The following is a 27,904-nucleotide window of genomic DNA, read 5'->3' on the forward strand; positions in this document are numbered from 1 at the left end:
CTCTTGTGGTTAACAGGGAAGTCACTGCTGTGTCAAGTTTACCAGTCAAGGTCCCTGTCACCAGCTTCAGTGGAAAAGACGGGGACGTTTCTTCTTTGTCATGCTGACTGGACCACCATCATAAACTACCAAGTTACTTCTGGTGATGAATCTGACTATCCTCTTTTTTTTTTTTTTTTTTTTTAACACTGACTCCTTAAAGCCAAGAGGCTCCAATGCTCAGGTGTCTGCCTGGCTGTCAGCTGTGCACCAAATAACTCATGAATCTTGTGACAATGTTGGTCAAGTCTGAAAGTGTGATGGCAACCTGAGGGTGAATCCAGGTCCTGCTTTTAGAAATGAAAAAGGTCAGGTGGAGGGAGAAGACCTGGATTAGCAGCTGTCCCAGAGCAGAGGCAGGTCAAGCTGTGCCACGACCTGTCTTCCTTGAAGGAGCCTGTGGTGAGAACAAGGGTGTGCTTTGCTGTCTGGGCTGGGGCAGTGGTCCTTTGGTGGCCAGGCTTTTGAGATGCTCGCTGGATCAAGTGAGCAAGGAAAAGCAGGTCTGAGCAGGAGCAGGACTCTACCTCAGTGGTTAAAACAACCTGTGCAAAGGGATGTTGATGTCCCCGTCCCAGTGCCGGTGTGTGCCTGGTGGATGTTTATTGCAGAGGTGGGGAAGCCCATGTGCCCTCCCCTGTAAATGCACACCCTTCTGAGCTGAAACAAGAGGGGGGCCCCTTACACCCTGCACCCACCCACAGCTCAGTCTGTAGGTGCCATCGGGAGGTGGGGAGCTCCTTCAGCCAAGGGGTGCTGAGCCCCTTTGAGCCAGCTGTTGTGGGCAGAAGCCCAAAGCTCTTGGCTCCATCACTTGCAGCCTTGCACCCACACAGGGTTAGGACTAAAGGAAGGGAGGTTCAGGCCCTCTGGGTGGTAGAGCAGCTTTGAGAGTAAAATCTGGCTGGTTTCGTCAGCTTTCTGTGGCGCTGAAGTGTTCGCAGTCTTTCTTCATATCAGACAGGAACAAAGCTGTGGAAGGCAGATGACGATATGGGTGCTGTCAGTTACCAGGGTTACAACACGTATGGGAAAAAGGAAAAAAAACCCACCCAAACCCCTCATATATTGCAAGGAACTAACTATTAATTTTGCTGTAGTGGCAATACTTAAGATTGGCATTACCATGGATGTATTTATATCTTCTGTCCTGTAGAAAATGTGTAAGTTATTCTGCGGTGTGCACATACCCAAAGCTGGAGCTGGGCCACCAGGCATCTCTGGGAGCTGTTGTGTGAGACCTGAGGAGGTCCCCTCTCATTCCCTACAGCTGTCCAGATGAGAATGCCAATCTGAATATGCTTAAAATTAGGAAAAATCACATTCAAACCCCAAAGGTATCTATTTTACACAAGGCACCCTGAAAAGAAAGAAGTAGGACAGCTGGGGGTCCCATCATTCAACCGGTGAAGGGACATAACGGTGCCAGTATCACACCTATTGAGGCATGTTAGTCTAGAGCCAACCTTCAGTGGAAAATGGGACAGAAAACAAGTCTTGCTTTCCATCAGCAAGGCAAGCCAAGGCTGAGAGCCTGCAAGGGCAGGAAAACAAAATAAAGCTGTTGTAAAAGGGCTCCAGTGAAAGAAAGCAGGAACCAGGTGTCAAGGCATTTGGTAGAGCCCGATGGAGGTGCAAGGCGGCCAGCCAACCTTCTTGATCTTGACGGGAGCTGGGAGGGTGGTGGGATCCCACAGAGCAGCAGGTGGGTGGGCAGGGTGCTCAGCCGAGGTGGCCATGGGAAACCAACCCCCTGGAGATGCCCCAGAACCCCAAACCGCCCCACTGGAAGTGACGTTTACTCCTTGCCCAGGAAGCCCCGTGGTTTGACTTTTCCAGCCCAACAAGCTATGGGGAAGCTGGGATGAATTTCATGGTTGGAGAATTTTCTGGTTTGAATAGTTGATCAAGAGCCAGCAGTGGGACAGAAAGGCTCGCTGCCCACGGGGTCCCCAGCTGAACAGCTTCCAGTGGGGAGAAGTGGAGCGGGGCTGGTGGCAGGGCATCGCCTCGGCAGGATGGGCTAGTGAAGCTTAGTGCCTCCACAGCCCAGCAGAGGGGATTGCTTTCATCTTCCTGCCTGCAACATCTGGACCCTGGACTCGTAAAAATTTCACTGCTACTTTAACCCTTCAGGCCCTTTTTTTTAGGGTGTTTTGTTTTTTTTTTTGTTTTAGGGGGAATGTGAGGCTGCAGTTGGTGGATCACTAAGCCCATGGAGCAGCATTGCTAGCTGGAGGTGCTGCTGGCTCCATCTGTTGCCCATGGAGAGAGGGATGGAGGGGCCTCAACCAACAACTGGGATCATCCCTTGGAGACCCTGAAAGAAGCTGTTGAGCTGGACCACTAGCAGACATTGGCGTTTTAGTGGGTATTGTAGAAAAACAACATTTCTTGGGACTTTTGAGGTCTTCTGCAGGGATGCATCATCACTCTTGGCAGCCCCGCTCCAGGGTCAGATTGATTTTCAGCACAGTCAACCCTGATGCTCCTAATCCAAAGCCTTTCAGCTCTTGGAGGTCATGCTGAGTTCAGGAGGCAAATTTCTCACCTGGGGCGTATTTTTGTCGCAGGAAAACCGATCTCCAGATACAGACCTGCTTGTAGCTTGGGAAACTCCAGGAAGATGGAGACAGGGAGATTTTGGTGTTCAGATGTCAGAAGCTTCAGATACATTTACCTCCTTTCAGTGGAGATGGACAGCCCAGTAAAACAGCCTCAGCCCAAGCAATAAGGGGCACAGGCTCGTGATAACGGCAGTATTCCAGGGATGTCTGAAATGGGTCTGAAAGTGGAAATGGTTGACATGAAGAGCAGGAAACAGTAGATCTTGGTCATATGTTTCTGCGCCAAAGTCTCAGCTGCTTTTTTGAAGCTCTGTGCAGGGTTATCACCCATGGGCTCTGCTTGGTGGTTCCTGGGTGTCCACCTGAGAGCTCCAGGCATTGCATGGGCGTGGAAAAGCTGAAAACACACACAGCTCTCCAGTCCTCCAGCTGCTGGAGGAATTTGAAAAGTGCAAGCTGAAGACTCAGAGGCTGGATGGTTGAGGAAAAAAAAAAAAAAAAAAGATTATTTGGAGCTATCCTAACTTTTAAGTCAGCCTGGTTTTAAATGGTTGGGTTGGCAGGGCTTGGCTCGGCTCTGGGAATCTTGATGGGAGCAGCTGTGGGACAGCCCCAGGACTGACATGCCCAGGGGTATGCAAAAGCTCCTCCATCAGGCCCTGAAGCCTCCTCAGTCGATGTGAGAGATTTGCCTGGTCCAAGTGAGCTGGGCTGGGCTGAGCGATGCGGGAGGAGGCAGAAATGGGAGCCCTTACACTGAGACAAGAAGTCACGATGGGTATGGCTATATCCTTCCATATCCATCATCTCCTGAAGCAACAAATTTCTGCCCCTCCGTGGTTTTGTTTTAAGCAGTTTTATCTCAGGGCTGGACTTTGAGCTTGGCTTTTGGTATCTGGCCCATGGGCGCAAGCTCTCCCTCACATCTCATGGCTACGCAGCGGTCCATGCTAGCATTGCTCTGCTGGTTCCTCCCACTGCTGCAGCCTTTCGGATGCTCCCCTAAGCTCGTCACATCGCAGAAGCACTCTGAATGGCCTTGAGGTGCTTCTGCCTCAGTTTCCTCTTCATCCCCGTTATCAACCCCTGCCCCTTCGACGGCATCTGGGGTGCCTTCCCTCCGCCAGCAGAAGGTGTGTATTTTAGAGGCTGGTGATGGCTTCTCCCCAGTTCATTTATACACCTGTTGCCCAACCGAGCGCTAGAGATGAAAGTTGCATGGCTTCCCAAAGAAGAACGTGCCATGGGAAGGGGAGTTGCAACAGGCACATTAGTGTGGCCGCCGCTGCCGCCGGTGTTTGTAAAACCTCCACGCCAGGAGACATCAAAGAGGGTATGGCACCCTGGGCTCCCAGGCAGCGGGGAGCTGAAATGCCCTTCCAGTTCAGGCATGCCTCAGAGTTTGCTAAAAAAACCCACTTCTTATTAATCTGCAATTGAAACTGCAATTATGCCATCGCTCTGAACAACTCCATCGACAAGTTTGGGCACGGGGAGAGCCCGAACCACCGAGGCTGGTGGTGCACAGCCCAGCCTGGCCACCTCTCCCACACTCACCCTCGGGGTTACTTGGGCTGGTGGACCCCACTGTGATCCACGGTGTCCTCCCCCAGTGGGGCCAAAACGCGTGCCAGGGTCCTGGGGGGCAAAGCTGCCTGTGGGAGGAGTGATGGACCCACGTGGTATGTGGCTGCTGTCACCTGTGTTGTAGTCTCATGGTTGTCCCCACCCTCGTGCAACAGATCTGGGTGCCCATCTATCACCACCTGGCCTTCGGTGAGGTTGGCTTCCTCCGTTTCATGCCCGAATTGGCATCCCTTTGCAAATGTGGGGATCAGCTGCTTCTGCAGGGTGCTTAATCTAGACAGCAGACCCCCAACACACTCAGCACCTCAGCTAGGGGGTTCTGGAGTCCTCAGAGGTCCTTAGTTTCTGATCCTCCTGGTCTTCCACCTTCCTAAATGCCTCTGTGGGTGGCTGGTGCTGTCCCTACACCACACACAGCCTCAGGATGCAGCACGGACAGGACATCTCACACCGTGGGGATGCTCAGCCCTTTCTCCAGCCAGGCCTGTTTGACCCAGCAATCCCCCAAAAACACATCTCTGAGCCTTCCTCTCCCCAGGAGCATCCACCTCGTCAGGTGCCCCTCATCCCCTGGGAGCCAGCCCCGCTCACCCAGCCCCACGCTTACCTCTGCTCTGAAAACGCTCGTTTCAGTTTTTATTGTTCTCAGATGTTTTTTGGACCTTATTAAATAACATTGCAAATGCTGATGTTAATTAAAATTCCTCCTAACTGCTCCCTGCTCACCCTCATCTTGCAACCCCTCCTGAAAGCCCCATTCATTTTGGGACCTTCCCAAGCCAAGGCTCTCCGGATCCAGCTTTATTCAGAGTGTTTCTCCATGCCACACACCTCCTCTGTAAAAAGCTCTGTGATGCAAAGCACTGTCTGCTTTTTCTTTATCACCATCTTCCTATCACTTTGTCCATCCTTGACCTTCAGCTTGAGGAACACCAAAAGGATTTATCGTGCTTAGGCTGGTCTTTATCTGTGCCAGGAATGCAAGAGCCACCACCATCAACAGATAAGTAACATCTTGTGGAAACAAGTCTTGGTCTCCTGCCTTCATGGTTGGTACTGGGTATATCTTTCTGAAAGATGACATTGGGAGCCCAGCTCCCATCTGTTCATCACTGAACCTTCAAGACCCGGAATAACGTCACCTAAATCCCTGGGGTCTGACGTTAGTAATATTCTGCTCCAGGGGTTTTTGGCCCCTTGTGTGTGCAGGGGGTATATGTATCCTTGGGAAATTTGTTAGCCTGGCTGGAGGAAAAGGCGTCTTCCCGGCAGGAAGGCTGCTTTGCAGACAAGGGTGAAAACTGCTGAAGTGAGACATTTCCTTAAATTTCAAAATGCAACCCCACCAAGGAAGAAAAATCAATGGAATAATATAAAATGGGGCTGGAAGAGAGCACTGAAAACCAGCTCGTCTGCCACTGAACCCGAGGGCAATCCAGCTATCCTGAAACCACCTGAGATCACTGATTTTCCAACCTGTTCTTCAAAATCTGAAATGCAACTCCACTATTTTTTCCAAGCAATTTTCCCAGGCCTTCATTATTCCCTCGGCTGGCAAACTGCCCTCTGTCACCGAGGCTGCGCCTTCCTTCCTGCAGATTATGTCTTCTTAGCCCTTCCTCTGTGATTATGAAGAGTTGATTTTCTTTCTCTCAGTAGCTGTATTTTACAATTTTTTCTATTTTACTATGTACCCTCACTGCTTTTTAATCTCTAGACTAAACCACCCCAGGTCCTTCAAGCTTCCTTTTGGGGATGGCTTTTAATTTTCTAAGCACTTTATGCACTCCCCTCCAGCCTCCCTCTATTACTAGTTCCCCACCTTTATTACTAAATTGTTATCTCCTGTTCATTAGACATTACTTATTCAGGTAAATGGCATTTATTATAATATCTTTATTCTTTGCATTATTAAAGAATATAATAGCTGTTGTCCAGCCATCTGCCAGCTCTTTAGGGCCTCGCCGAGGTGAGGGATGGGTGTGTTAAGGGCAGTTATCCTCAGCACCAAACTGCAATAGGACCATGGGGAGTTGTGGGGGGGGGGGGGGGTGAAGGAGAACCAGCTCAGTGGTTCGCAGCATCCCAACCATTGCTCAGATGTGCTTGAGGGACCCCCTTCCCAAAGAGATGTAACACACGCACCAGAAATTTGTGGTTGCTCTGAGGTTTACATGGTTTTGGGGAACGCCTGGACTGATCCAGACCCAATTTGCAGGATCCCATGGAAAATCAGGGTTTAAGTCCCCAGATTTTTGCCAGGCAGGGAGAAGCACAGCATCACGGCCTGGTGTTAAGTGAAAGAAAGGGTAAAAATGCAACTTTTAATCCATTTTCAAATGATGATTTCCTCCAAAAAGACACATTGATAAGAGAAAGTATTTTATGTTTATTGCAATTAGCTCAGAGTACACAGTTGACCCCTCTGAAGGTAAGGACCTTGGAACTGCAGAACCAGCATCACCAGTGAGATAAGCAGCAGTCATCAGCACACAGTGGGTTTCTGTTTCAGATGGAGGACATCAGACCCCCCGCTAGAATAAAAACATCTAGTCCTACCAAAACACACGCATCTAGAATTAATTTTTTTCAGTTATTTTTTCCAGTTGGTGGCCTGGCCTGGGATCTGTACAACACAGCAGCAAACTGGTGTGCGTGCCCTGCACGGCTGCTCAGGATGTTCTGAATCCAACACAGTGCATTTTTTAATTATTTTTTCTGCTTGAAAAGTATGATTTTGATTTGAAAAGGTTTTGATGAAGGTGCCTGCATGCATTGCAGAGGCTTTGGTCAAAGAGCTCCATGTACGCTCCCGCAGATTTTAATTCGGGCCATTTGAGACTAAAATACATGGTGCAATACATCTAACTGTGCCTTCACCAGCAGTTAATGGTGTCAGCTCCATCGGAGTGGTGATCCCCAATCCAGCTTTCTGAGGCTCTTGCTGGAAGAGGTGGGAGGAGGTGAGGTGTCCCTGGAGTGGAAGAGGTGGGAGGAGGTGAGGTGTCCCTGGAGTGGGTCACGATTCTGGAGGCGAGATGCCTCCACTAACGCCAGGCAGGGCAGGGAGCTGCCCCAGAGCCCTGCTCACTGGAGCAAACATGATGCATGTGGGAAGGGATGGCTCCCGGGGGAGACTGGACAGCTGAGATGGTCAGTCGTGTCCTGTGAGCCCATTACTCGAGAGGGAGAAGATTCTCTGGCATTAGGAAAATGGAGGGGGAATGTGGAAAGCAGCAGGCCAAGGAGGAGGATGGAGTTCCTGTGGGAGCCTGGTGGCTTTGTCGCTCCTTGCTTCACCTTCCTCCTCTTTTTTTCCCTCTTTCTCTCTCCCTCAGGCCAGGACAAGATCTTTTCTTTTCTAACTTCCAGGTTCCTTTGGAAAGTGACTCTTAGACCAGGTTGGTGTAGGCGAGCAAAGACCCCAGCAGCCACTGCTGATTAATTATTACTTCCATCCCTCTGCTTCTTAACCTTGGGAAACTCTTCTGTATTGGGCAATTACTCCCCCCCCACCCCGCCCCGCCCCCCCCCCCCCCCCAAAATGGGCAATAGTCAAAATACAACTCACTCCAGGCTTAAAAAAAAATATTCCCTACCAAAACTGCAGGTCAGAGATAAAAGACCTTTTTGGAAAGGGGTCCATGGATGGAGGGAGGGCCCTGGGGATGTCCCAGGTTAATCTGCACCAGGGCAGCGATATTTGGGAGCAAGGTTTCGTGGTGGCATTAGTGGCCTGGCAAAGGGACTCGGCGGAGGCTGGCTGTTACAACACCGAGCACTCCAGCCCTCAGCATGATTTCCATTGGCATCTGCATCGGGAGACCTTTGCTCAGCTTCCTATTAACCATTTAGTTTTAATTAAAGACATTCACCAGTCAGCTGTCACTGGCCATCTGGGAGACTAAATGGGTGGTCCCTGACCATTGTGTCCACCTATTTTTATTTTTTTTTTTTTTTTTTCACTATTCTGGCCATTTTTGGTATTGCAGAGGAGGGGAGGAGGTGGGTGCCAAGGGGGTGCTTAGGGAAAGAGGTGTGAGGCTGTGATGGAGCTTTTGGGGAGGAAAGGGAGGAAGACCCTCACGCTGCAGCATGTGCAGGGATGAAGGATGCAGCGATGCAGAAGCCCCCTTAGCCCAGCCCGAACCTGAACCCTCTCCCTGTATATTGCTGTGAGTGGCCAATCTGGGGTGTGCACACCCAAGACGGAGGGTGAATATATCACCCCGATGTACACCAAGTGCTTTGTCCTGGTGCCACCCAGCTGTCCCGAAGGGCTGGGGACCTCAGGCTGCCCACACTGTGCCCACCCAGTGGCCACAGGGCTGCGAGTACCGCTCCGGTGGCGGTGGCGTCCCGGTGTCCCTCTTGCGCTGACATCCGTCCCTGGTGAGGTGGGAGGGGGGACAGCAGCAGCGTGACCAGGCTGCCGGCTAGCTTTTATCTCCCTCCTCTGCCTTATCTGCTTCCCGTAGAAACTGGATTGTGAACGGGTGCCCTGGGAGCTCGGCGGGGAGCTCGGAATGGAGTGGCTGATGGGGGCGGCTGATAACGGCGTCTCCTGGAGACGGAGCACTTGGGCAAGGACTCCTAGAAACAGCTCGTAGGGATGGCGAAGCTGAGATGGGTGAGATTAAAAAAAACCCTTTGCAGCACTGGATTCCTCATCTGCCTGCAAAACAGACTGCGCTGAGATCCTGTCTGACACCTCGGAGGCGAGCTGAAGCAGCGAGAGATCCTGAGGACCTGGGATGACCCTGTGAGTCTGGGGAGGATGGATGATGCTGGTGGCCAAAGCTGCAGCTCCCATGAACCAGGAGCAAATGGGGCAGCTCCTGCCACCTGAAGCAGCACAGGAAAGCAGGTCATGGCCAGAGATCGTGACTTGTCCTAAAAAACACCCCAAGGCAGCAAGGTCAGGTAACTGCCCATGGGGTGTTTCAAGCACAGGTACAGGATGCAAACATGGGAGGGATTTGCACCCACAACCCACCCCAGTGTGCCCTGCATAGGTGATCCCACGTATTAGGATGAAAATCGCCCCTCGGTGAGACCTTGGGCTGATGTGGGGTTGGGTTTGCATGCACAGGGGTGACAGTAAGGGACAGAGGCCACTGGTTGTCCTCTGGAGACCCCAGCTGAGTGTCCTGGGTGGAAAGCACGGTGGTGCCCTACCGTCTGGGCTCCCTTCCAGGTTCATCATGGGACTCCCAGCAAATCCCCTGGGGCAATCCGATCTCTGGGACTCTGGGCACCTATCCATCCCTCCGGCACGTCGGCACGGCATGTCGGGTTTTCCATGGTTTAAGGTGCCAAAGTTCATTGACAGTCCTGGTGGCTCGGGCACACCCACAGCCAGTGCCACCCTTCATGGGACAATGCAGGTCACCTGGTGAGGAGGAAAGAAAACAAGCTGCGGTAGGGATAAAGCCACTTTGCAACCGTATATAAAACTTTGGGGGGAAAAAGAAAAAAAAAAAAACAATCACCCTCGTGACATCTCCTACATAAACAGCAGAGGTTATATTGCGGCTATTTGATGGGTTTTATTTCATGGAGCAGTCAGACTTGATGATGAAACTCTGTCTGAAGCTTCATGGAGACAAATGACACATGTTTCCCAGTAGTCCTTGAATGGCTATCAAATGTGTCATAGTTAGGAGCCAGCCTGGAGGGACTTTTTCTCCAGTAGCTCCTGTTCCAGGAAATGAGTCTGCCCTGTGCATTCCCTGGATTTGCCAGTGAGCTAGGAGGCATCTTTGTTAAAATTAGAAGGTCCGGTTTGGCAAATTTTCTACTAATTCTTGAGTAATTTAGGAGGTGAAATAACCACGTGGCAAAAGTCTCCCATCTGTTCTGGGAAGAGATGATCAGCTCATTGGGAAATGCAGCTCGCCAGGAGTGGTGCAGTGCCATGTGTCCCTCTGCAGCTCTGCCGGGGGTCTGGTGTGAATCCTTCGTGGCCCTGTCCTTGTGCTGCTGCTTGCGCCAGCTCCCACAGCCCAGAGGGGACCGTCACCCCCGTCCAGTGAGCTGCACAACCCCGTACATGCTCTCTGCACCACCCACGCACCTTTGCATGGATGCCAGCAGCTTGCACAACCCACCGGGATGAGGTCAGGGATGTGGAGCGTGGCTCTGGCTCCCAGTTCCCTTGGTGCGCATCCAGGCAAGCAAATTCATCTCCACTATGGAGTGGCCACATAAAACCTGAGGATTAGGAGTTGTGTCAGGTCTGTGTGAGCCTCTTGGGAGTGCTGGTATGTCACTTGGAGGCCCAGCTCATTGTCATGGGACAAAACTGTGCTAAAAAGCCCTCAAAGCATCCCCAGTGTGGGGTACTGGGCTCCTTTTGCAGCGTGGTACCCACCAAAAGCACTCCGGTTCTCCCCTTTGCCTTCCCACCCTGGTCTGGGACAGCCCCAGGGCTGAGCTAGGGACAGCACAGGGAAGGCTTGGTCATCCCTGCACTACCCCAGCCCCAAATATCTGACATGAAATAAATTACTGTGGCAGTAGTTGAGCCATCGCATCACCATCTTGAACAGGGAATACTGCGAGAACAGCCTTTCCAAAGGGATGAGGCAGTTAAAATCCAGCAAAATCACAGAAAGAGCAAGTTAAAAAAAAATATCCAGTGCCCACCCCTCTTGCCTCCCTTCCCGTGAACTCTCTTGAACTTGGAAAAACCCAAACCAAACCAGGGCTGAGTTCAGCCTCAGTTCAAGTCGTAGATAAAGTTCAACCTACTTCTAATTTTATCCCAACAGTTCCCACCAGAAAACAGGCTCTGGTGTGGCACCGTGGGGGTAAGCCAGCCCTGACCTTGACCCCTCCGCCAGCCCCTCTGGGTGTCCCCAACCCCCTGCCCATCAGCTGCCACATCCAGGTTGGGACAGTGAGCAGGAGGCCCCATGCTCAAGCCACCCCATGGGAGCACCTCCTGGACATGACCACGGAGCATCACCACCCCATGGGGCTGGTTTTCCCCCACCATCTCCAGCCAGGGCCAACCTGGGCTGGGCCAGGTCTCCACGTGACAGTGGCTGATGGACTTGCCTTTGCTCAGGGCTGCTCCAGGTTTGATTTTTCATGGCTCCCCTTAAGAGTGGTGCTTTGATCCAGCAATTAGGTGAAGCAGAGAGGAGGGGAATTAGGGGAGGAGGGAGGAATTGGGAGGCAATGGGTTACACCTGGAAATGAGCAGGGGGACATGAGGCTCCCTGCAACCTCCTTGCAGCATTTCCATGGGTGCCATGGGTGCACAGGGGTGATGGCAATTGCTGGTGGGATTTTGGAATGCAAACCCAGAAAACCCCAGGCAATGCATTTGCAGCTGCAGAAAATGTTAAAAAGGGAGAAAATCCTTGCACGAGGTGCTGGGGATCTACATGGGAGCTGCAGGGATGGTCACCTGCACCCAAAAAGGGGAGTGCAGGTGGGGACCGGGACAAGGACAACTCATCATCCCTGAGGAGGTGACATGATTGGCTGTGGAAAGGTAGCTGAGGTGGCCACAAGTGACTGCATGGAGCTGGAGAGGGGAAGGAGCCCTGTCTGCAAACACAGAGGGAGCAAAGGGAAATTTAAATTACAGGACAGAGAGCAAATGGGGGGAAAAATGGGTAAGCGGGGCTGCAAACCAGAACCCAAGGAACAGAGCCAGGTGATTTGGGCTTAGCCTCTCCTGCGAGAGCAGTGAGACCCTATAGCGCTACTTTTAAGTGCTCATAGAAGCAACAGAAATGCAGTTTTATATAAAGAATATATAAATATATAAGGGAGGACGTGTCCATGCATTGATTGTGAAAACCACTTGCAGTCTGCACACGCAGCACAATCCTTCTCCCAAATGCTTCATTGCCTGACACCACCCCCCACCGCCCCAACACCTCGCCAATAAGACTGCATTTATCTTTAGGAAATCAGCACAAAACCTGGTTTTTGAACAAATACACCATATTTTTGTGCTTTAAGAGAAGAGCAGAGCAGACCTGCAAACTGAGATTTGATTTCTCACCCGAGTTGTAAAATGCAGCCCTAGGGATAGAAGTTACCTTAGCTGTAAAACAATCCACGTACCGAATTTCACAACCTTTGTCATCCCTCTCTCCCCAGAGCAATATTTTACAGCATTTGCCCTCAAACCAGTTTTTCATCAGATGACACGTGTAATTACTACCAGACAGGTTTTTGGTAACCCACCTCCTGATGCAGTTTTTCCTCCCACCCTCATGCTGTGTAGCTGCTGATTTACTGAATTTGGCCTCTTCCAGACTTGCTTTGAAAGGTGAATTGGAGCTCTTTTGGAGCTCAAAATCTAAAAAACCATCAAAAGATATAAAAAAATATCAAAACTCATAATTTTAAAATTGGTCGCTGAGCCTGAAGGATGTTCTTCTCACCGCAGCATGCTGGTGGCATTTACTACTGGGAGACGCAATGTTGTTTCTCTGTCCATGGGGCTGATGGATGAGGAGAAATACCTGGAGGTTTCTGCAGGATCAAGGGCTGGGCTGGGAGTTCTTGGGAGGGCCCAGCTCCAGCTGTGGTCCTTGATTTCCAGAATGGTTTGGAGAGGAGATCATGGACTAGAATCATGGATTCATTTAGGTTGGAAAAGACCTTTGAGATCATCAAGTCCATCATGACATCATGCACCTAAGCACCACATCTATGCCTTTTTTAAACACTTCCAGGGATGGTGACTCCACCGCCTCCCTGGGCAGACAGTGGGTGAAGAGGATGGTCCTGCAAGGCTGCTGGAAGGGATGAACTTCCAGAGTGGCTGGGAAAGGTGGAAAAGGACCTGGGGGTGATGGTTGACAGCTGCCTGAATGTGAGCCCCCCGTGTGCCCAGGTGGCCAAGGAGGCCAGCAGCATCCTGGCTGGTGCCAGCAGTGGTGTGGCCAGCGGGAGCAGGGCAGTGCCCGTCCCCCTGCCCTCGGCACTGGGGAGGCCGCCCCTGGAATGGCGCGGTGGGCTCTGGGCCCCTCGCTCCCAGACAGACCCTGAGGGGCTGGAGCGTGCCCAGAGCCGGGCAGGGGGCTGGGGAAGGGGCTGGGGCACAAGTGCTGTGGGGAGCGGCTGGGGGAGCTGGGGGGTCAGCCTGGAGAGGGGGGGCTGAGGGGAGACCTTCTGGCTCCCTGCAACCCCCTGAGAGGGGCTGGAGCCAGGGGGGTCGGGCTCTTCTCCCAGGGAACAGGCGACAGGACGAGAGGGAACGGCCTCACCTTGTGCCGGGGGAGGGTTAGGTTGGGAATGAGGGAAAATCCCGTCACGGAAAGGGTGGCCAAGGCTGGCACAGGCTGCCCGGGGGGCTGGCGGCACCCGCCCTGGGGGGATTTATAACACCTGTAGCTGTGGCGCTCGGGGCCAGGGCTTAGCGGTGGCCTTGGCAGTGATGGGTTAGCGGTTGGACTTGGTGATCTGGAAGGTCTTTTCCAACCTAAATGATTTTAGGATTCTGTGATTCCAGGAGACCAGAGCCATCCCATTGCTATGGGCCCTTCTGCAGTAATTGAACCACACATTCCCCCATGGCACCAGCAGTGGGACCAGTTTGGGACACACTCACCTGCGGTGAGGGAGATCTACAGCTCCGGGGCACGGCTGGGCAGCACACAGGAGGATCAATCCCCACCCATGAGAGGTCCAACCTACAGGAGAGCCGCTAGGATTCAGATGTTATCAAGGCAGGGAGCAGTAAATGCTGATCAGGATTTATTCTGCATTTTATCCCATGGACAAAGAAGTGCCAATGACAGATAATTTGGCTGCAGGTGACACAAGGGACCTGGGGAACACCCAGCTTAGCTGATGTCTGACCATGGCACATCAGGCTCGTGCTGCTCACGACCCACCTGTACACGGCACCCTGGCTCCGGCTCCTGCACCAGGGGTTGCACATCTGATTCCAGAGCAGGGGGCTGGGTGCCAAGAAAGCCCAGGCTCCCACAGAGCTCAGTATTATTATTTTTAAAGGTAAGAGGCAGCAGCTTGTTCCCCATCTCCACGCACAGGACAACAGCCAGAAGGGACACCCTGGTGCATGCACGAAGCAAAAAGATTTGTCTCTTGGACCAGGAAGCCTGGGGACACCACTGGTACCTCTGAGCATCCCCCAGGTAAAATCCGGGCTCAGTGCTGTCTGCAGCACTATGGAAATGGTCTCCATCACCACCTGTTTGGACTTTGCACTGGTCCTAGACACCAGAGGATCTCACAGACCACTTTCTCCACCTCTCAGGCACATGCAGACACTCACTGCAGCCCAGTTCCTCAGCCACCTGTGTTCCCCATGTCTCTACCAGTTGCAAAGGCACTGGATCTCCTCCAGAACCTAACTGCTTCTCACAGCTCCATCATCAATGACCACTGTGCGGTCACCAGCAGCGCCAGTGAGGTCTGTGCGGCTCCCTCCCCATCCCGGCTGCAAGGCCACATGCTCATGTCATGCGTTTGGATGCCTAAGAACAACATGCGGGGGGACGGACATGCCGCTGCATTTCCCTGCAGCAGGGCAGGGAGAAAGGCACAGAGGCAGAAGCAAGCCCAGGACCATGGAATGCATGGTGGAGGTCATTGCTGCCATCAGACCTTCGCCACCTCCCGGCATCACTTTCTCAAAGTGGAAACTTTTGATGGGAAAGCTCTATGGGAAGTTATTGAAAAGGTCTGTGCTAATAAAGTCCAAACACTTTGTTTAAATGTTATTGCTACAGCAACATAACATACATTGAAACAAAATGCTTTGTTGGGTGAAAAACTCAGACAATTTAGGACAGAATGGAATTTGGAAATCTTGGCATTTCTCTTGAGAGGGACTTTGCATTTTTTCCCCATTAACTCTGTGGCATGGCTACGACTGGTGGGAAATAGTTAGCCGATGGGATGAGGCACTGGTTCAGCATCCAATCCACCAAGGCTTTGCCCTTTGCAGCACTGCTAACTCCCCCTGAAGGCTGCAGCCCTGAGTGGAGCAATGCCTTTGCACTGGGTGGAGGAAGCCCAACCTCTGCCAGAAGGCTCCGTTTCGGTGGCCTGTGCTGCGACCACCCATCCTTGGGCCCCTGTGCTCATCTGCAACAGTGAGGATAACCACAGCAACTCTCCACGAGTTACAGGCCGTGTCTGCATCCCTGGAAATGTTTAAATCATTAAATTACAGCCCAAGGATGGGGTATTTTTTGCAGAAATCCAGCTCTAGGAATGAATTCAGAGAGGTCCTCAGGAATGGCATAGATATAAAGTACTCACACTTATGTAGCCACTCAAGTCTCCAGCTTTATAATTAATGATCACAATATAGGATCCAAAAGAAGAGGCCATGTAGTCCTGCAATGCACATGAATTGTTTTAATATGGTTGTTGTTCTTGTTGCACCCTGAACAATGATCATTTAAGCTACAGTTCAGCTTGCAAACATGGCAGCAATGCTGTTACGTGAAGTGTGAATGCGATTTGTTATCCATTTTGCCACCAGCAGGAGCATTTAAAAACTCCGTTTATTATTCGGTAGTAGAAGCGGAGCTGCTGGAAGAGGAGAACATCCCGGCTATTTGCAGGTTTGCCATGTTTTAGGAAAGCCAAGCAAACTTACTCTGATTCAGGGGGTTTCTTTATTTGCCGCTCTCTGGGTTTTGGCAGCCACGAGGAATTCACAGAAATATTCCTGCATCTTGAACGCTTCAGCTCCACAGCAAGTCCCATCCATCTGCTCCAAAATCTTGAGTTTACTGCAGGTTATTTTCTCTTTTCATATATCTTGGTGGGCCCAGGGGCCCAGGGACTGTCCCTGCTCCTGGCTTGGCTGCTCCCAGCCCAGCTCCGGTGCTGACAAGCTCTTTCCACAACTGGTCTGGATGCTCACAACCTTGATTTGGTGGGACAAGCCAAACTCCAGCTCCAGCACACCCTGGAGTTGTAGAGTCTGGCTGTAGGTTGGTGTGGTTGATGGGGACGTTTAGGGATGGATCCTACAAAAAGGTGGCTTTGGAGGAGAGATTTGGATGGTTTTATCTTGTCATTTACCAGCAGTGATCTGTCTCACTTGCTGCAAAACCCACCCAGCTGATGCAGCAACAGAAGTAATTGGAAGGAACACAACAAAACCAGTTCCTACTGGGTCAGCTTTCCAGTGGCCTGTGGCACGAACCAGCTTTTTTGTTTTACGCTGGGCGATTATCAAAATAACCCAAAGCAGTGTCTGGTGATTGCCCAAAGGACTAAACAGACTAAATTATATATAATTTCTAATTTCTAGCCCTATGTAAACGTCTAGGAATGACCCCACTGTCCAGCATATGACGTTTTGTGGAGGCAACGGGCAATCTGCCCTCCATCACCAGAGGTTTTATGAGTAGGTTGGACAAGCTCCCCTGGGAAGGGTGCTGGTGCGCTTGGTCCTGCTTTGGGGCAGAAGGATGGATCAGGTGATGACCCACATCATGAGGAACGCTGCCCGGTAGGTCATGTCATCTACTTTCTGTGTTAGCACAAAAAAGATCAGGTGTGGGGCCACCGTTGTTCTCTGGGCAGGGGACCCAGCCTGGGTGTGCCACAGCAGGGAGATGCAGCAGAAATGGGGGGGCAAAGAAACCACGAGGGGGTTATGAAAAAGGAAAGCATCATGGATCAGCTCGGTTACATTAAGTGTGTGGGTCACTCTCCACCACCTGACCTTGGCTATGTCTGATTTACCAGCATGGATGTTGGTTATGGTGGTTGAGACCTTGACTGCAGGCAGAAGTGCAGCAAAAATGAGCTTTTTGGCAAATTGAGTTAAACTCATATAAAATGCTTGGCATGGAATTTAAGGTTAATATCTGACTTCTACGAGAGGCATGAGGAGATGATCCTGAAAGCCAGCAGCGCAGGTCAGGAAGCGTTTAATAAATCCCAGGCTCTTCCCCTAAGCAGCTATGGAGCTGTGCATGGAGCTGTCATGGAGCGTGGAGTGCTGGGTGATGCGCACTGGGTGCAAGCGGCCCGTGCCTCATTTCAACACCTCATCCCTGTATTCATGGCCTTCCAGCACCCAGCCGAGCCCCCAGCCAGCAGCAGGATCCCTCTGCTACGGTGCAGACCCACCTCCTTCCCCCTCCTTTTTGTATTTATTTTGCAGCGTGGCTGTGCTGCCGTGAGCTCTGAGCACACATGCAGGGCCACGGACAGCATCTCACCAGAATATTTCTTCAAAAGCAGGAACGATTTCACCTCCAATTTTCTGGCCAGAGCCTGATGACACACGGACACACACTGCTCACCTCCAGTGACCCATGGGGCTTTCTTTCAATTAGATAAAAATTAATTGGCTTGGGCTAGAGAAGGGTTTTCCAGAGGATGCTTTTAAGAAAAACTACTTTTTGAAAACTTTTGCTTTAAAAAAACAGGTTGAATGTGGTAAAAGGCAGAAGTGGTCCATGACCCCTCATTGCGTGCTGTGGTGTTGGGTGAAATGGATGTGATAAATGGGGGTCCTCCAACAGACCCCGAGGTAGGACACAAATAGATGGGCAATTCCCTTGGGACAGATGAAGGGGAGCACGTGGCGGGGGAGGCACAGCCAGGAGAGGGGCCAAATCCATCACCCATGGACCTCTGAGCCCTCTGCACCGCTCCCACGGGCTTCATCCTCACCGCTGTGAGAAGTGATGGGGAGGGGGCCTGTCCCCAAGCAGAGCTTCAGCACCATGCAGGATCCGACCTGGCGCCAGGGCCATGGGCTGAGCCATCCCCACAGAGGGAAGGATCAGCCCCTCTGCTACGCTGCCAAGCAGACACTGCTAGGGATATTTCCACCACCCCCACCCCCATCTTCCTTTTCTTCCATTCTGAACAAAAGAAAGGTCTCCCCCAGACCAGCACTGTCTTAACCCGTACCCACAAAGAGATGGGAAATGTCAAGCTTTAAACATTTATTACTCAGATGATGCATTTTATAGCATACAGTGGGTCTGGATGTTCTATAAACAAAGACTGAATTGCCACAAAGAGTTATGAGCTCCCTTGTTTTAACAGTCTCTGAAATGCTGAAAACATTGAGTTTGTGTTTTCTCTAGTATGAATATCTAGTCTTTATTCTTCCCCAAACCTTTTTCCTTTTTTTTTATTTTTTTTTTTAATTTTTTTAAAGCGCTTAGTTTAACAAATATGATTAAATTAAAAATGTTGTTTTTTCAAATGCAAATAAATACATTAAAAAAAATACAATGAATTGCTAGCGTTAACTCCGTGTTCTGCAGGATACCGCAGCTCCCTTGGCTATCAACAGTGGACTTTGCAACCCTTAGTGTCATTTCTCCTGAAAAGATACTGAAGATATCACCGGGACTTGCTAATAGCTAACACCAAGAAGAGCAAGATTAGTGTAAAGCCATAAAATAGCCAGCGGGGAAGTGAGAAAAAAAATAGTATTTAAGATTTTGAGAGACTTCCAAGTGAGGGATGTTACAAAAATAAGCATGAAAATAAATCATAAGTTACTCTGACAAGTTTTCCTTCAAAGCCATCAATCACGCCAAGAATAGATACTAATTAATCTTCTTCAGGGGAACAGGGGAACCAGGCAAATCGCTTACTTTTCCTTTTTTCCCCCCATTTTCATTTCACCTCCCTATACATAAGACTTCTCCAAAGGGGAGTGAAATCCCTCACAGGGAAACCAAGCAAGTAATTTTGTGGGTAGCAAAAATCTTCAGCTGGGAAATAATTTCACCAGGAACGACGTGAATTAGATGCTGGGGAGTCTGGCAGAGAGCCAGCAAACCTGCTCTGCATCCGAGGGGGACCGGCATGGCGGTGCTGCAGAGCATCGCTCCTCTGCAGATGCTTCAGACACTCACCTTCATACCAGCCCAAGGTTTGGCCCCATACATATTTGGCTCGAGGAGGTTCTTTGCCCCTTTGCTGATACAGCCGCATGGGGACGTCATATTAAAGCCCCACGTGGATACTTCTATTGAGCAGCGAAGATTGAATCTGGCTAATCTGGGGAGATGTAGCCAGTGGCTTCACAACTGCAAAAAATACACGTTTTAGAATTACACTTTTTTGGCGTTTCTTAACAAAGCCAAAAAAAACCAAACCACCCCCCAAAGAAAGGAAGAAGAAAATACTCAATGACATCTGTAGGTGCTCTCACCAGGAATCCCCAAAACTTCCCAGCACTGCCCCCCAGCCTGCCCCATCCAATGACCTTGTTTTCCCAACATGGTACCACAGTTTAATGATGCCATATGCCTGCTGGCTTCCAACCGATGGACTTCAGAAAGATACCATTGGCAGCATGGAATTTTGATCGACAGCACCATGTTTGGTCGACACTTTGATTCTCAAACATCAACAGAGTGACTGATGTACCAAAGCAGTTCATGGCTGGATTAGCATACGTTAATAGTGGAGACAAATGGCAAGACATTAAAAAAAGACTGATTTCACATAGAACTTCTTCGGTGGGATGAATCCCAGTGTTGGAGGGAAAAGTCATGGGCCAAGCCTGGTTGGTGGGGTTTGCAGGATTGCATCCCAATGGGAAAATTGAATAAACCCCTCACGGCTGGCAGGGGTTGGGAAATGCTTGAACAGAAATACTGCCACATGGCTTACACTTTACCTGTGAATGCCTCCTGACGCACTGATAGGTGAAAATTCAGGATTTTAGAAGCCAAATCTCCAATTCTCTGGGGTTTTCTTTCTTTTTTTTTTCTTTTCTTCTTTCACTACATCCCGAGAGCAAATTCTGGGGGAAGGGAGAAGCTGCAGGGGCCAGAGTGGTGGTCTGGATCGCTGCCGGCAGGATCCCTCGCACCCTGACCCACCAGGCTGTGCCCCCATTATAGGACTTTTCTGTTCTTAAAAAAAAATAATAATCAAGACAAATCTGGTTTTCAGATCAGATATCTGGTCTTCTCCCAGAAGGCTGAAGCTGTGCCTGGGCACACGGCAATAGGTGTTAAATCCCCTTCTCCTCCACTCCCTGAGAAATCAGGGAGCACGAAAAGTCAAGATCAATGGGCACAACCCTGAGCCTTATAATACTGATGGGCTTTGCCGCCTCCATCAAGTTCAGCTGCTCATTAATACTATCAAACCCCATTGCTACTAACGAAGCTGAGGCAACGCCAGGCGCTGTCACCATGCAAAGCTCCCGGGCTCGAATCCATGAAGCAGAAATTAATTTTTCCAACCAAGTCCAGTGCATTCAGCAACCATTTTACTGCTTTCTGGGTAGACAGGAGGACTGAAGCTCCTGTTTCCAGCTTGCTCCTCTTGTTCCATGTGCAGGTTAGGAACCACATCAGCAGACAACTAGATGAAAATTTAAATTTAAAATTGAACTGCAGCATCAGGACTCTCTGTCTCCTGCAATGCATTTTCTGCTGAAAATTTCTGCCCTTTAAATTTTGCAGCGAAAGCTTCCACCCCATCACAGACAGACCGACACATTCATAAGGCACCCAAGAACATACTGCACATCCAAAGAGGTCAGGGTGAAAACTTTCTCCTGTACAAGCCACCAGGAATTCAACATCTTCCTTGGAAAAACGGGTTTGAGCTGCTGGGTTCAGACCCAGCCTGCCTGATCCGGGGGCCATGCACGCCAGCGTCGTGGCATAAATTCTCTTCTTCTCACCAGGAAAGGAAAGTAAGTTGAATAATGGGAAGAATACAGGACGGGCTGCCGGCACTGTGCCTTCCTCGGCTCTCTTCTACTGCACAGATGTGACAGGGCAGCTCGCACAGCTGAAATAAGCACCTGAAGCGATTTAGTAAGCCAAAGCATCGCTAGACAAGCAAATAAAGAGACCACTAAGCCTTGTTCATGGTTCAGGGAGCGATGCAGTGGCGTGGTGCATCCCTCCGTACCAGCCTCCTCACCCTCCAGGCATCTCCTTGCCCAGGCGGTGTCTTGCCATCACCCCCCTGCAGCCACCCCCTCCCTCAGGATGCTCCAGCATGGAGCTGCCTGGGGATCCCCGAGCAAAGTCTCCCCCTCCGAACACATCATCTATCCCTTGGTGACACAGTGCCTCTTACACTGACCATGGGACAGAGCCACTCCCGTACACTGCACACCTAGAAACACTGGATAGCAAATTCAGCTAGATAGAAGCCAGGCTCAAAACATCTATTTTTGGCTTTTCCTATTTTTTCCTCTACTTTTTTCCTCCTTTTTGTCATAAATTGATTTTCTTCACATTATTAGTCTCCAAAGAACAAAAAACCTTCACGTCTCCCTTGCCCTGTACATTATTAAGCCTGACTATAACAGGCCTGGATTTAAATGTATAATTACAACCATGACAGTAATGACAATAAAGCACTCCTTCAATGGAAAAAAAAAAAGTATTAAAAAAAAAAAAAAAAGAAAAAAAAGGGTTATAGTGGCTAAGAGATAATGGCGACTCGAACAGAGCCGCAGAATCCCCTGTTTCTTAGAGCTCCCAGCTCAGAGGAGCTCTCAATCCATCGAGAAGGTACTGGCAAGACGACGGTGGCTACGTTACTTCTGCAGTGGCTTTTGGACTCCTTTAAAACACTCCTTCTGCTTCAGCATCTTCACGTAAACCATGAGTCAGCTCGGGGGAAGGCATCACTTTGCCGGTCTCCGAGCTAATCACAATTGTCCGTTCAACAATACAATAAAGTAAGAAGGAAATACAAACGCTCGAGAAAAAGAAAACCCAGTGCAAATAAGAAAGTCGTCCCACTCTCCAACCCGCTGTCGAAGGGGTGGCGAGCTGGGGCAGGGGATACACACAGAAAGTTGAAGACAAGGAGGCGGGGAGGGGGGGACCTAACGCAAGCCCCGCTCGACAAAAGCCATCAATTATGAGTGTCTGGTGTAGTGTGTGTCTGGCTTTGTCCTCCCGAGACATCTGCTGCCTGCTGTCTCCTGCCAGTTGGCTGGGGCAAGGCCGGAGGACAGCGTGAAAACAATACTAGCCCCCACTTGGATTCGGCTTATTTTTTTTTCTCTCCTCCCCACCCCCCAACCCCCCCACCCCCCCAAATTCTCTGTCTTCTTTCGAAAGCCAAACAATAACCCGGCGGGATGCGTTGCTGCTGCTTGAGCAATGAGTTCAGAAAAAGAAACCCCAAAAACAAAACCACGGCGGGGAAGAGGGGTGGCACTGAGCGACGCAGCTGAAAAAGAAACATGCTTCTCCCTCCCTGCCCCACGAATGTATTCTCGAGCATGCTGGGGTTTGGTCTGCTGGGGGATTGAAATCGGAAAAGCTCTTGCCGGATCCTGTCAAGGTGCATGTCTTCTTCTCGTCCCTTCCCACCCCACCTTGCCCTGCCCCTCAAGCCGTCAGTTTTTGGATGGTCTTGTTGTAGTACTGCGTGATGGTGGGCGTCAGGGGGTTCCAGTTGTTGGCGTGCAGCTCGATAACCTCCAGCAGCAGGGAGCGCGTCAGCATGGACTCGGAGGGACACAGCATCTTGTCACGCGCTATCGCCAACAGCTCCGTCATCATCTCGGGCAGCTGCTCCTCCAGCAGCCGGCCGGTGCTCTGCAGCTGTCGGGAGAAGAAGGGGTCAACCATGGCATATTGATCCTTATGGGTCCCTTCAGACTTGAGATATTCTATGGTTGTATCATTCTACAATATGAAAACACCCTGCCGGCATTTCCAGACATCCTCCATCCCTCCAATTCTGCCCTGCTCAGTGCGGCGGGGCAAGCAGGCAAGGTTAAAGGCGTCGTGGCTTTTGAAAACCAAAACCACCTGGCAGCCTGCTCCAACAGCCAAACATAAAGGGTGAGATTTTCAAAAGCAGGAGGAGCTGCTGGAGGAGCGAATGGTTCAGCTCCCACTGACTTCAAAGGCAGCAACACTGGATTGCTTTTGGAAAAAAAAAAAAATAAAAATCATGCTATTGTCAAAACAAAGCGCAGGCTGTGATGTGGTATTCCTGCCTGCGACCTGGCCGTTCATTTACTCGCTGATTCATAGCTGTCAGTGACTCCCAGTCATTAATTGGAATAAGCAGAGCCCTCCTGTATGCATAACAAATCCTGCCCTGCCGAGATCGGCATTTATACCTGTCGTGCCGCTTCTCTGAGGACAGACAAGATTTTTTTTTTTAAAGCAATTACTCCTTGGAGAGCCTCTATGGAGCAGCATAAGCTCCCCAAAGTCCTAAACTTAAAAATTCCACCTCTCCTCCTTGGTTGCCTGACGCTTTGCTGAATTTCAGCCATTCAGGCTGCAATTTCAACCATTCAGATGGCAAGGACAGCATCCATCCCCACAGGCCAATCACTCCCCAAAAGTGAAACTCTTGGAACTCTGCTATATTGGTACCAGCATTGCTCCGCAAAGCTGCTGCTGAGCATGGCAAACCTCTTCACATGAGCCACAGGGCAGCTTTTGCTCCAATACAGGTGTTTGTGCTTAAAAAATAAAGGCAGGGTGAGATTTGAAGGCACCAGGATGATGTAATTCTGTGATACACGACCCTGCTACCAAAATTTTTGCATCCATTTACATGGATCAAAAGTCCAGTGACAGAATCTCAAAGGCTGTCCCTTATCTCCCAGTGATGTCTTTCATGGACCTGCTGGAGCGGGGCCAGAGGAGGCCACGGGGATGGTCAGAGGCCGGGGCACCCCTGCTGGGAGGACAGGCTGGGAGAGCTGGGGTTGTCCAGCCCGGAGAGGAGAAGGCTCCGGGGAGACCTTACTGCAGCCTTCCAGCACTTAGAGGGGGCTCAGGAGAAAGATGGGGACAGAGTTTTTAGCAGGGCCTGTCGCGACAGGACAAGGGGGATGGTTTTAAACTCAAAGAGGGGAGATTCAGACTAGATGGAGGGAAGAAATGTTTTATGCCAAGGGTGGTGAGACACTGGCACAGGCGGCCCAGAGAGGTGCCCGATGGCCCATCCCTGGGAACATCCAAGGCCAGGCTGGACGGGCTCTGAGCAACCTGATCCAGCTGAAGGTGTCCCTGCCCATGGCAGGGGGCTGGGCTGGAGGGACTTTGAAGGTCCCTTCCCACACAAACCGTTCTGTGATTCTATCATGCAAAGAAGCAACATGGCTCTTTGGGTCTGGAAACATCTAACAGCTGCTTGACACACGCGTAGCCAAAGAAGGGGCAAAGCCATGAGGAGCAGGGTGGGTGGCGCGGGTGCTTCCCTACCTCCATGGAGCAGCAGAGCACAGCGTCTTCCTTCACATCCTGAGATTGCAACAACTGCGAAAAAGAGAAGAGACAGGCGGTGAGAAATGCATGACCTCCTCCTCCTCCCTTATGACCTTCCTTCCATCTCTTCGTCCAGCTTGGCTTTTGCCACTTCCAGGTGGAAAGGACAGAAAATTAGAAAAAGGGGAGAAAAGATATTATCACCATAAAAAATGAAGATGAACAGTGACAAAATGCAGGGTAAAGGGGATCAGCGGTGTACCCACTGCTGAGAGTGAGCAAGCGGGGCGGAATAGAGAGAATTCAGGTTAACAACTTCCAAAATAAATTTTATTTAGCTTATATTGCTTTTTTTATTCCCCAGCAGAGCAATGCAAAAACATACTCATTTCACATACACAGGGACTAAATACAACCATCAGACGACAACATGCCAGCAGCACAGCCCTGGGAGCGGCAGTTTGGAAGGGACGGCAGCCACCCACCACCAAACCTTTCCGTCCCTCTGGGGACACTTCTAACAGCCACAAAACCACCTGAAGGGAATGTGTTACATCCAATCCAGCCTGATTAATACCGCTCCTTCTAGACTGATTATACAGTAGCAGGAGCGCAATGGGTTGCAGCAAAACTATGGTGTCTCATGTGCACCAACGCCAACCCTGCTCTGCTCTCTGTATTACAAACACAAGCTTGTAAGCACGAGCAATTTTCAAGAGAGATCCCGAATGTCGCTCTGCATGGCATGGGATGGCAAAGGAAGATGCTCACCCCTCTTGGTTCAGACTCGGGGTGCGCAGTGAGGGTCAGCCTGGCTCTACCTGGCCGTGGCAAAGCATAGGAGCTCAGCACACTCACCTCACAAACCTTGAAGCCACAAGGAAGGACCCTTGAAACCAGATCAAAATTACACATTTTTCTTTGTTCTCATCTTTATGACTTTGTAAAGCACGTAAAGATGCTGCTTCAGGTATTTTGCTAAAACCATAAGAGAAAGCACAGTTGTTCTAGTAATTTTTAAGTAGACAAAATAATGAGATTCTCAATCAGCCAGCAAAGTGAGCTGGAGAGTTACGAATAACACTACCGTGAGGTGGCTGATAAAATGACAAATGTTGGCAACACTTGAAGCTACGGCCACTTCCACTCGATCACCTTGGGCTGAACAAGCCCTGCTGGCCCTGAGCTAATCCCTGCGTGCAGCGGGGAGCTGAGTGCATGCACTGAACACTGAGAAAAAGGGAGAAAAATTGGGAAAACTGGCTTTATTAGTATCTGAAATTCATCAGGGAGAGGCAGACATTGGAAAAATGGTCAGGCTAATTAAAACTGCCCATATAAAAACTGCTTAGCATAACTAAATGTACTCCAAAGTCACATCCTTTCATTAAAATCACAATTCTGATTCTCAGCCTTATCATCTCTCCTTCCCACTCCCATTATTTTATGTTTCCTTTTCGTTACAAATAAATGCCTATTTGTTTACCAGCTGGAAAACAGCTAGGGAAAAGAAGAGGTAATTCAAGGAATTATCATTGCTTTCAAAATTTTGTCCTCATCCTCTTCTGTTTTCAGCAGAGAGCAGTTTGTTTGCTTTGAAGGTGATGTTTCCATCATCTCGATGAGCAGGAGGTCCATTGGTTTTTATCTCGCATTAGCCAAAGGGTCAGCCAGGGCTGAACCACAACAGCCGTCTCCCCCCAACCCCAGTTAATCTTTCTGCTGAATTGTTTGGAAAATGTTAGTTAAGCCCAAGATGCACACTCTGAGATAAGTTCTCACAAACAGCTCACAGATTCTTCACAAAACCCCCATGAGATTATTTAAAACCCAACAACAACAAGGAAAAAAAAATATCAGTTAGGGACAAATATGAACAGGCACTAGTCCAGCAATCCACTCCTGGGGTATTTAGCTCGTGAGCACAGCATAAATCAGGGCTGCAAATTAAATATACCTTGCCTATTTTGCCGTTCTTTAATAAAGAACATAATGTGAAAATTAAAGCAACAGAAGTGGAGTTAGGATTGATGAGGAAGGCCTGTGGTGGTGGCCTGACCCCAGCCCTTCCTCTGTCACAGTCTCCTTGATGATCCTGCTCTCTGCCAGGGATATGTGGTCAGGGAAAGGCTGCAACTTCACTTGGGCTTTCCTTGCTGCATCTTCCCACCTGCAGAGCTGGGACGCACTTCCCTACCTCTAAAGGTGGTTGTGAGGACGAATATGCCACTGTCAAGTGCTCAGGTATTTGGCTAATGAGGTACAGTCTTACCTACCTATGATGACACAGACTATATCCTACCCCCAGCCTTGGGCAGGTACCTTCTACCTTCAAGTTGTCCTCCTGGACCTCATCTGACATGACTTGGCTGAACAAGGAGCATGCATGTGCTCCACCTCATCCGTCCAAGCACCACATGCTCCACTGCTCCATCAAGACACCATGTGCTCCACCTAACCCATCCGGGATGCGCCAGCACCTCACCCATCCAGGCACCATGTGCCAGCACCTTGCCCATCCAGGCACCACGTGCTCCACTGCTCCATCAAGGCATCAAGGGATACTGGTCCCAAGGGCCACAGTTCGGCATCTGCCTGGGATGTGTGGGTTGGGGAGGCCCACAGCCTGCCCACCAAACCCAGGCAAGGCCCTGTGCAGCACAGAAGTGCCCAGATCTGCTGGTGCTCTGAGAACCACAGTCCAAGTCCATGCCCACAGATGGCTGTCAGCCACCTGCAACAGTGCAACAGTCTGAAGCCAGGAGGATCGGAAAGTTGTCACTGTTTCTCTGCATATTCATGATCATAACTATGTTTCGAGCACACAGGGCTCTGGATCTTCCCCAGGATGTAGGCACCAGCTATCTGCTTCTGACCCCTGCATGCTGGGACAGGAGGAGATCCAGGAGCCCAGGTGGCTCTCCCTCACCTGGCATGGGCACTGAACTGCTGCTGAAGGCAGACAGCAAGGGCTGCACTGCAAGGACTGTGCTGCCTGGGGTCCCACCATCAGTGTCCTCAGCCACTGATGACATCTCACATGTGTTTCTCAAAGGGTGCTTCGTCACCACCCAAGGCTGCCCCATGTGAGCACGAGGCACCCCAAAGCAGTGGGGTGGTTGCTTCAGCAGGAGCACAGCATTTCCCAAAGCTCCTTGACTCCCACATCAGCCCTGACGGCACTGCAAGAAAAAATGGTGCAAACACTTCAAGATGTCCAGGGAAATCACAACCCTCCTGAAGCACCGGCACTTGCGTGACCATAAACCTGAACCCATCCAATTGCACTCATTGTTTGCCATCTAATCCGTATTTACTTAAAATATTTTAACGTAAACATGCTATACCCATTAAATTAGCACTCCCACATTGTAATTCTTGTTTATTTAGCTATTTATAACCGCTCCTCCCTGCTGCGTGCATCTGCCCAAATCCCACCACGGGCACCATCCCACCTCTCTCCACCAGGTTCCCACACAGTTCAAACCAGCCGATGAATGCGGACGAGGGAGCTGAAAAAGGAGCGTGAGGCAGACAACGGGGCAGGTGAGC

At 50.4% G+C, this 27,904-nt stretch overlaps 1 protein-coding gene and 1 long non-coding RNA gene across 7 annotated transcripts in view; both read right to left on the reverse strand.

The window, feature by feature from the left end:
- Positions 1-18,100: 18,100 nt before the first annotated feature.
- Positions 18,101-22,175, reverse strand: LOC114015535 (uncharacterized). Its single transcript, XR_003559532.2, has 2 exons — positions 19,813-22,175; positions 18,101-19,216 (listed from the first exon to the last, which is right to left on the reverse strand). It is a non-coding gene; the product is annotated as an uncharacterized LOC114015535 (long non-coding RNA).
- Positions 22,176-22,211: 36 nt separating this feature from the next.
- CTIF (cap binding complex dependent translation initiation factor) overlaps positions 22,212-27,904 on the reverse strand; it is a 141,521-nt gene continuing 135,828 nt past the window's right edge. For all 6 annotated transcript variants that reach the window (XM_055698878.1, XM_055698877.1, XM_055698876.1 and 3 more), the window contains 2 exons: positions 24,350-24,403; positions 22,212-22,723 (listed from right to left, as the gene is read on the reverse strand). In XM_055698878.1, coding sequence (XP_055554853.1) covers positions 22,508-22,723; positions 24,350-24,403 — 270 coding nt within the window. In that variant the 3' untranslated portion in view covers positions 22,212-22,507. The remainder of the gene's footprint in view (positions 22,724-24,349; positions 24,404-27,904) is intronic.

This window comes from Falco cherrug, chromosome Z (genome assembly GCF_023634085.1).
Source record: "Falco cherrug isolate bFalChe1 chromosome Z, bFalChe1.pri, whole genome shotgun sequence".
Taxonomy (NCBI): Eukaryota; Metazoa; Chordata; class Aves; order Falconiformes; family Falconidae; genus Falco; species Falco cherrug.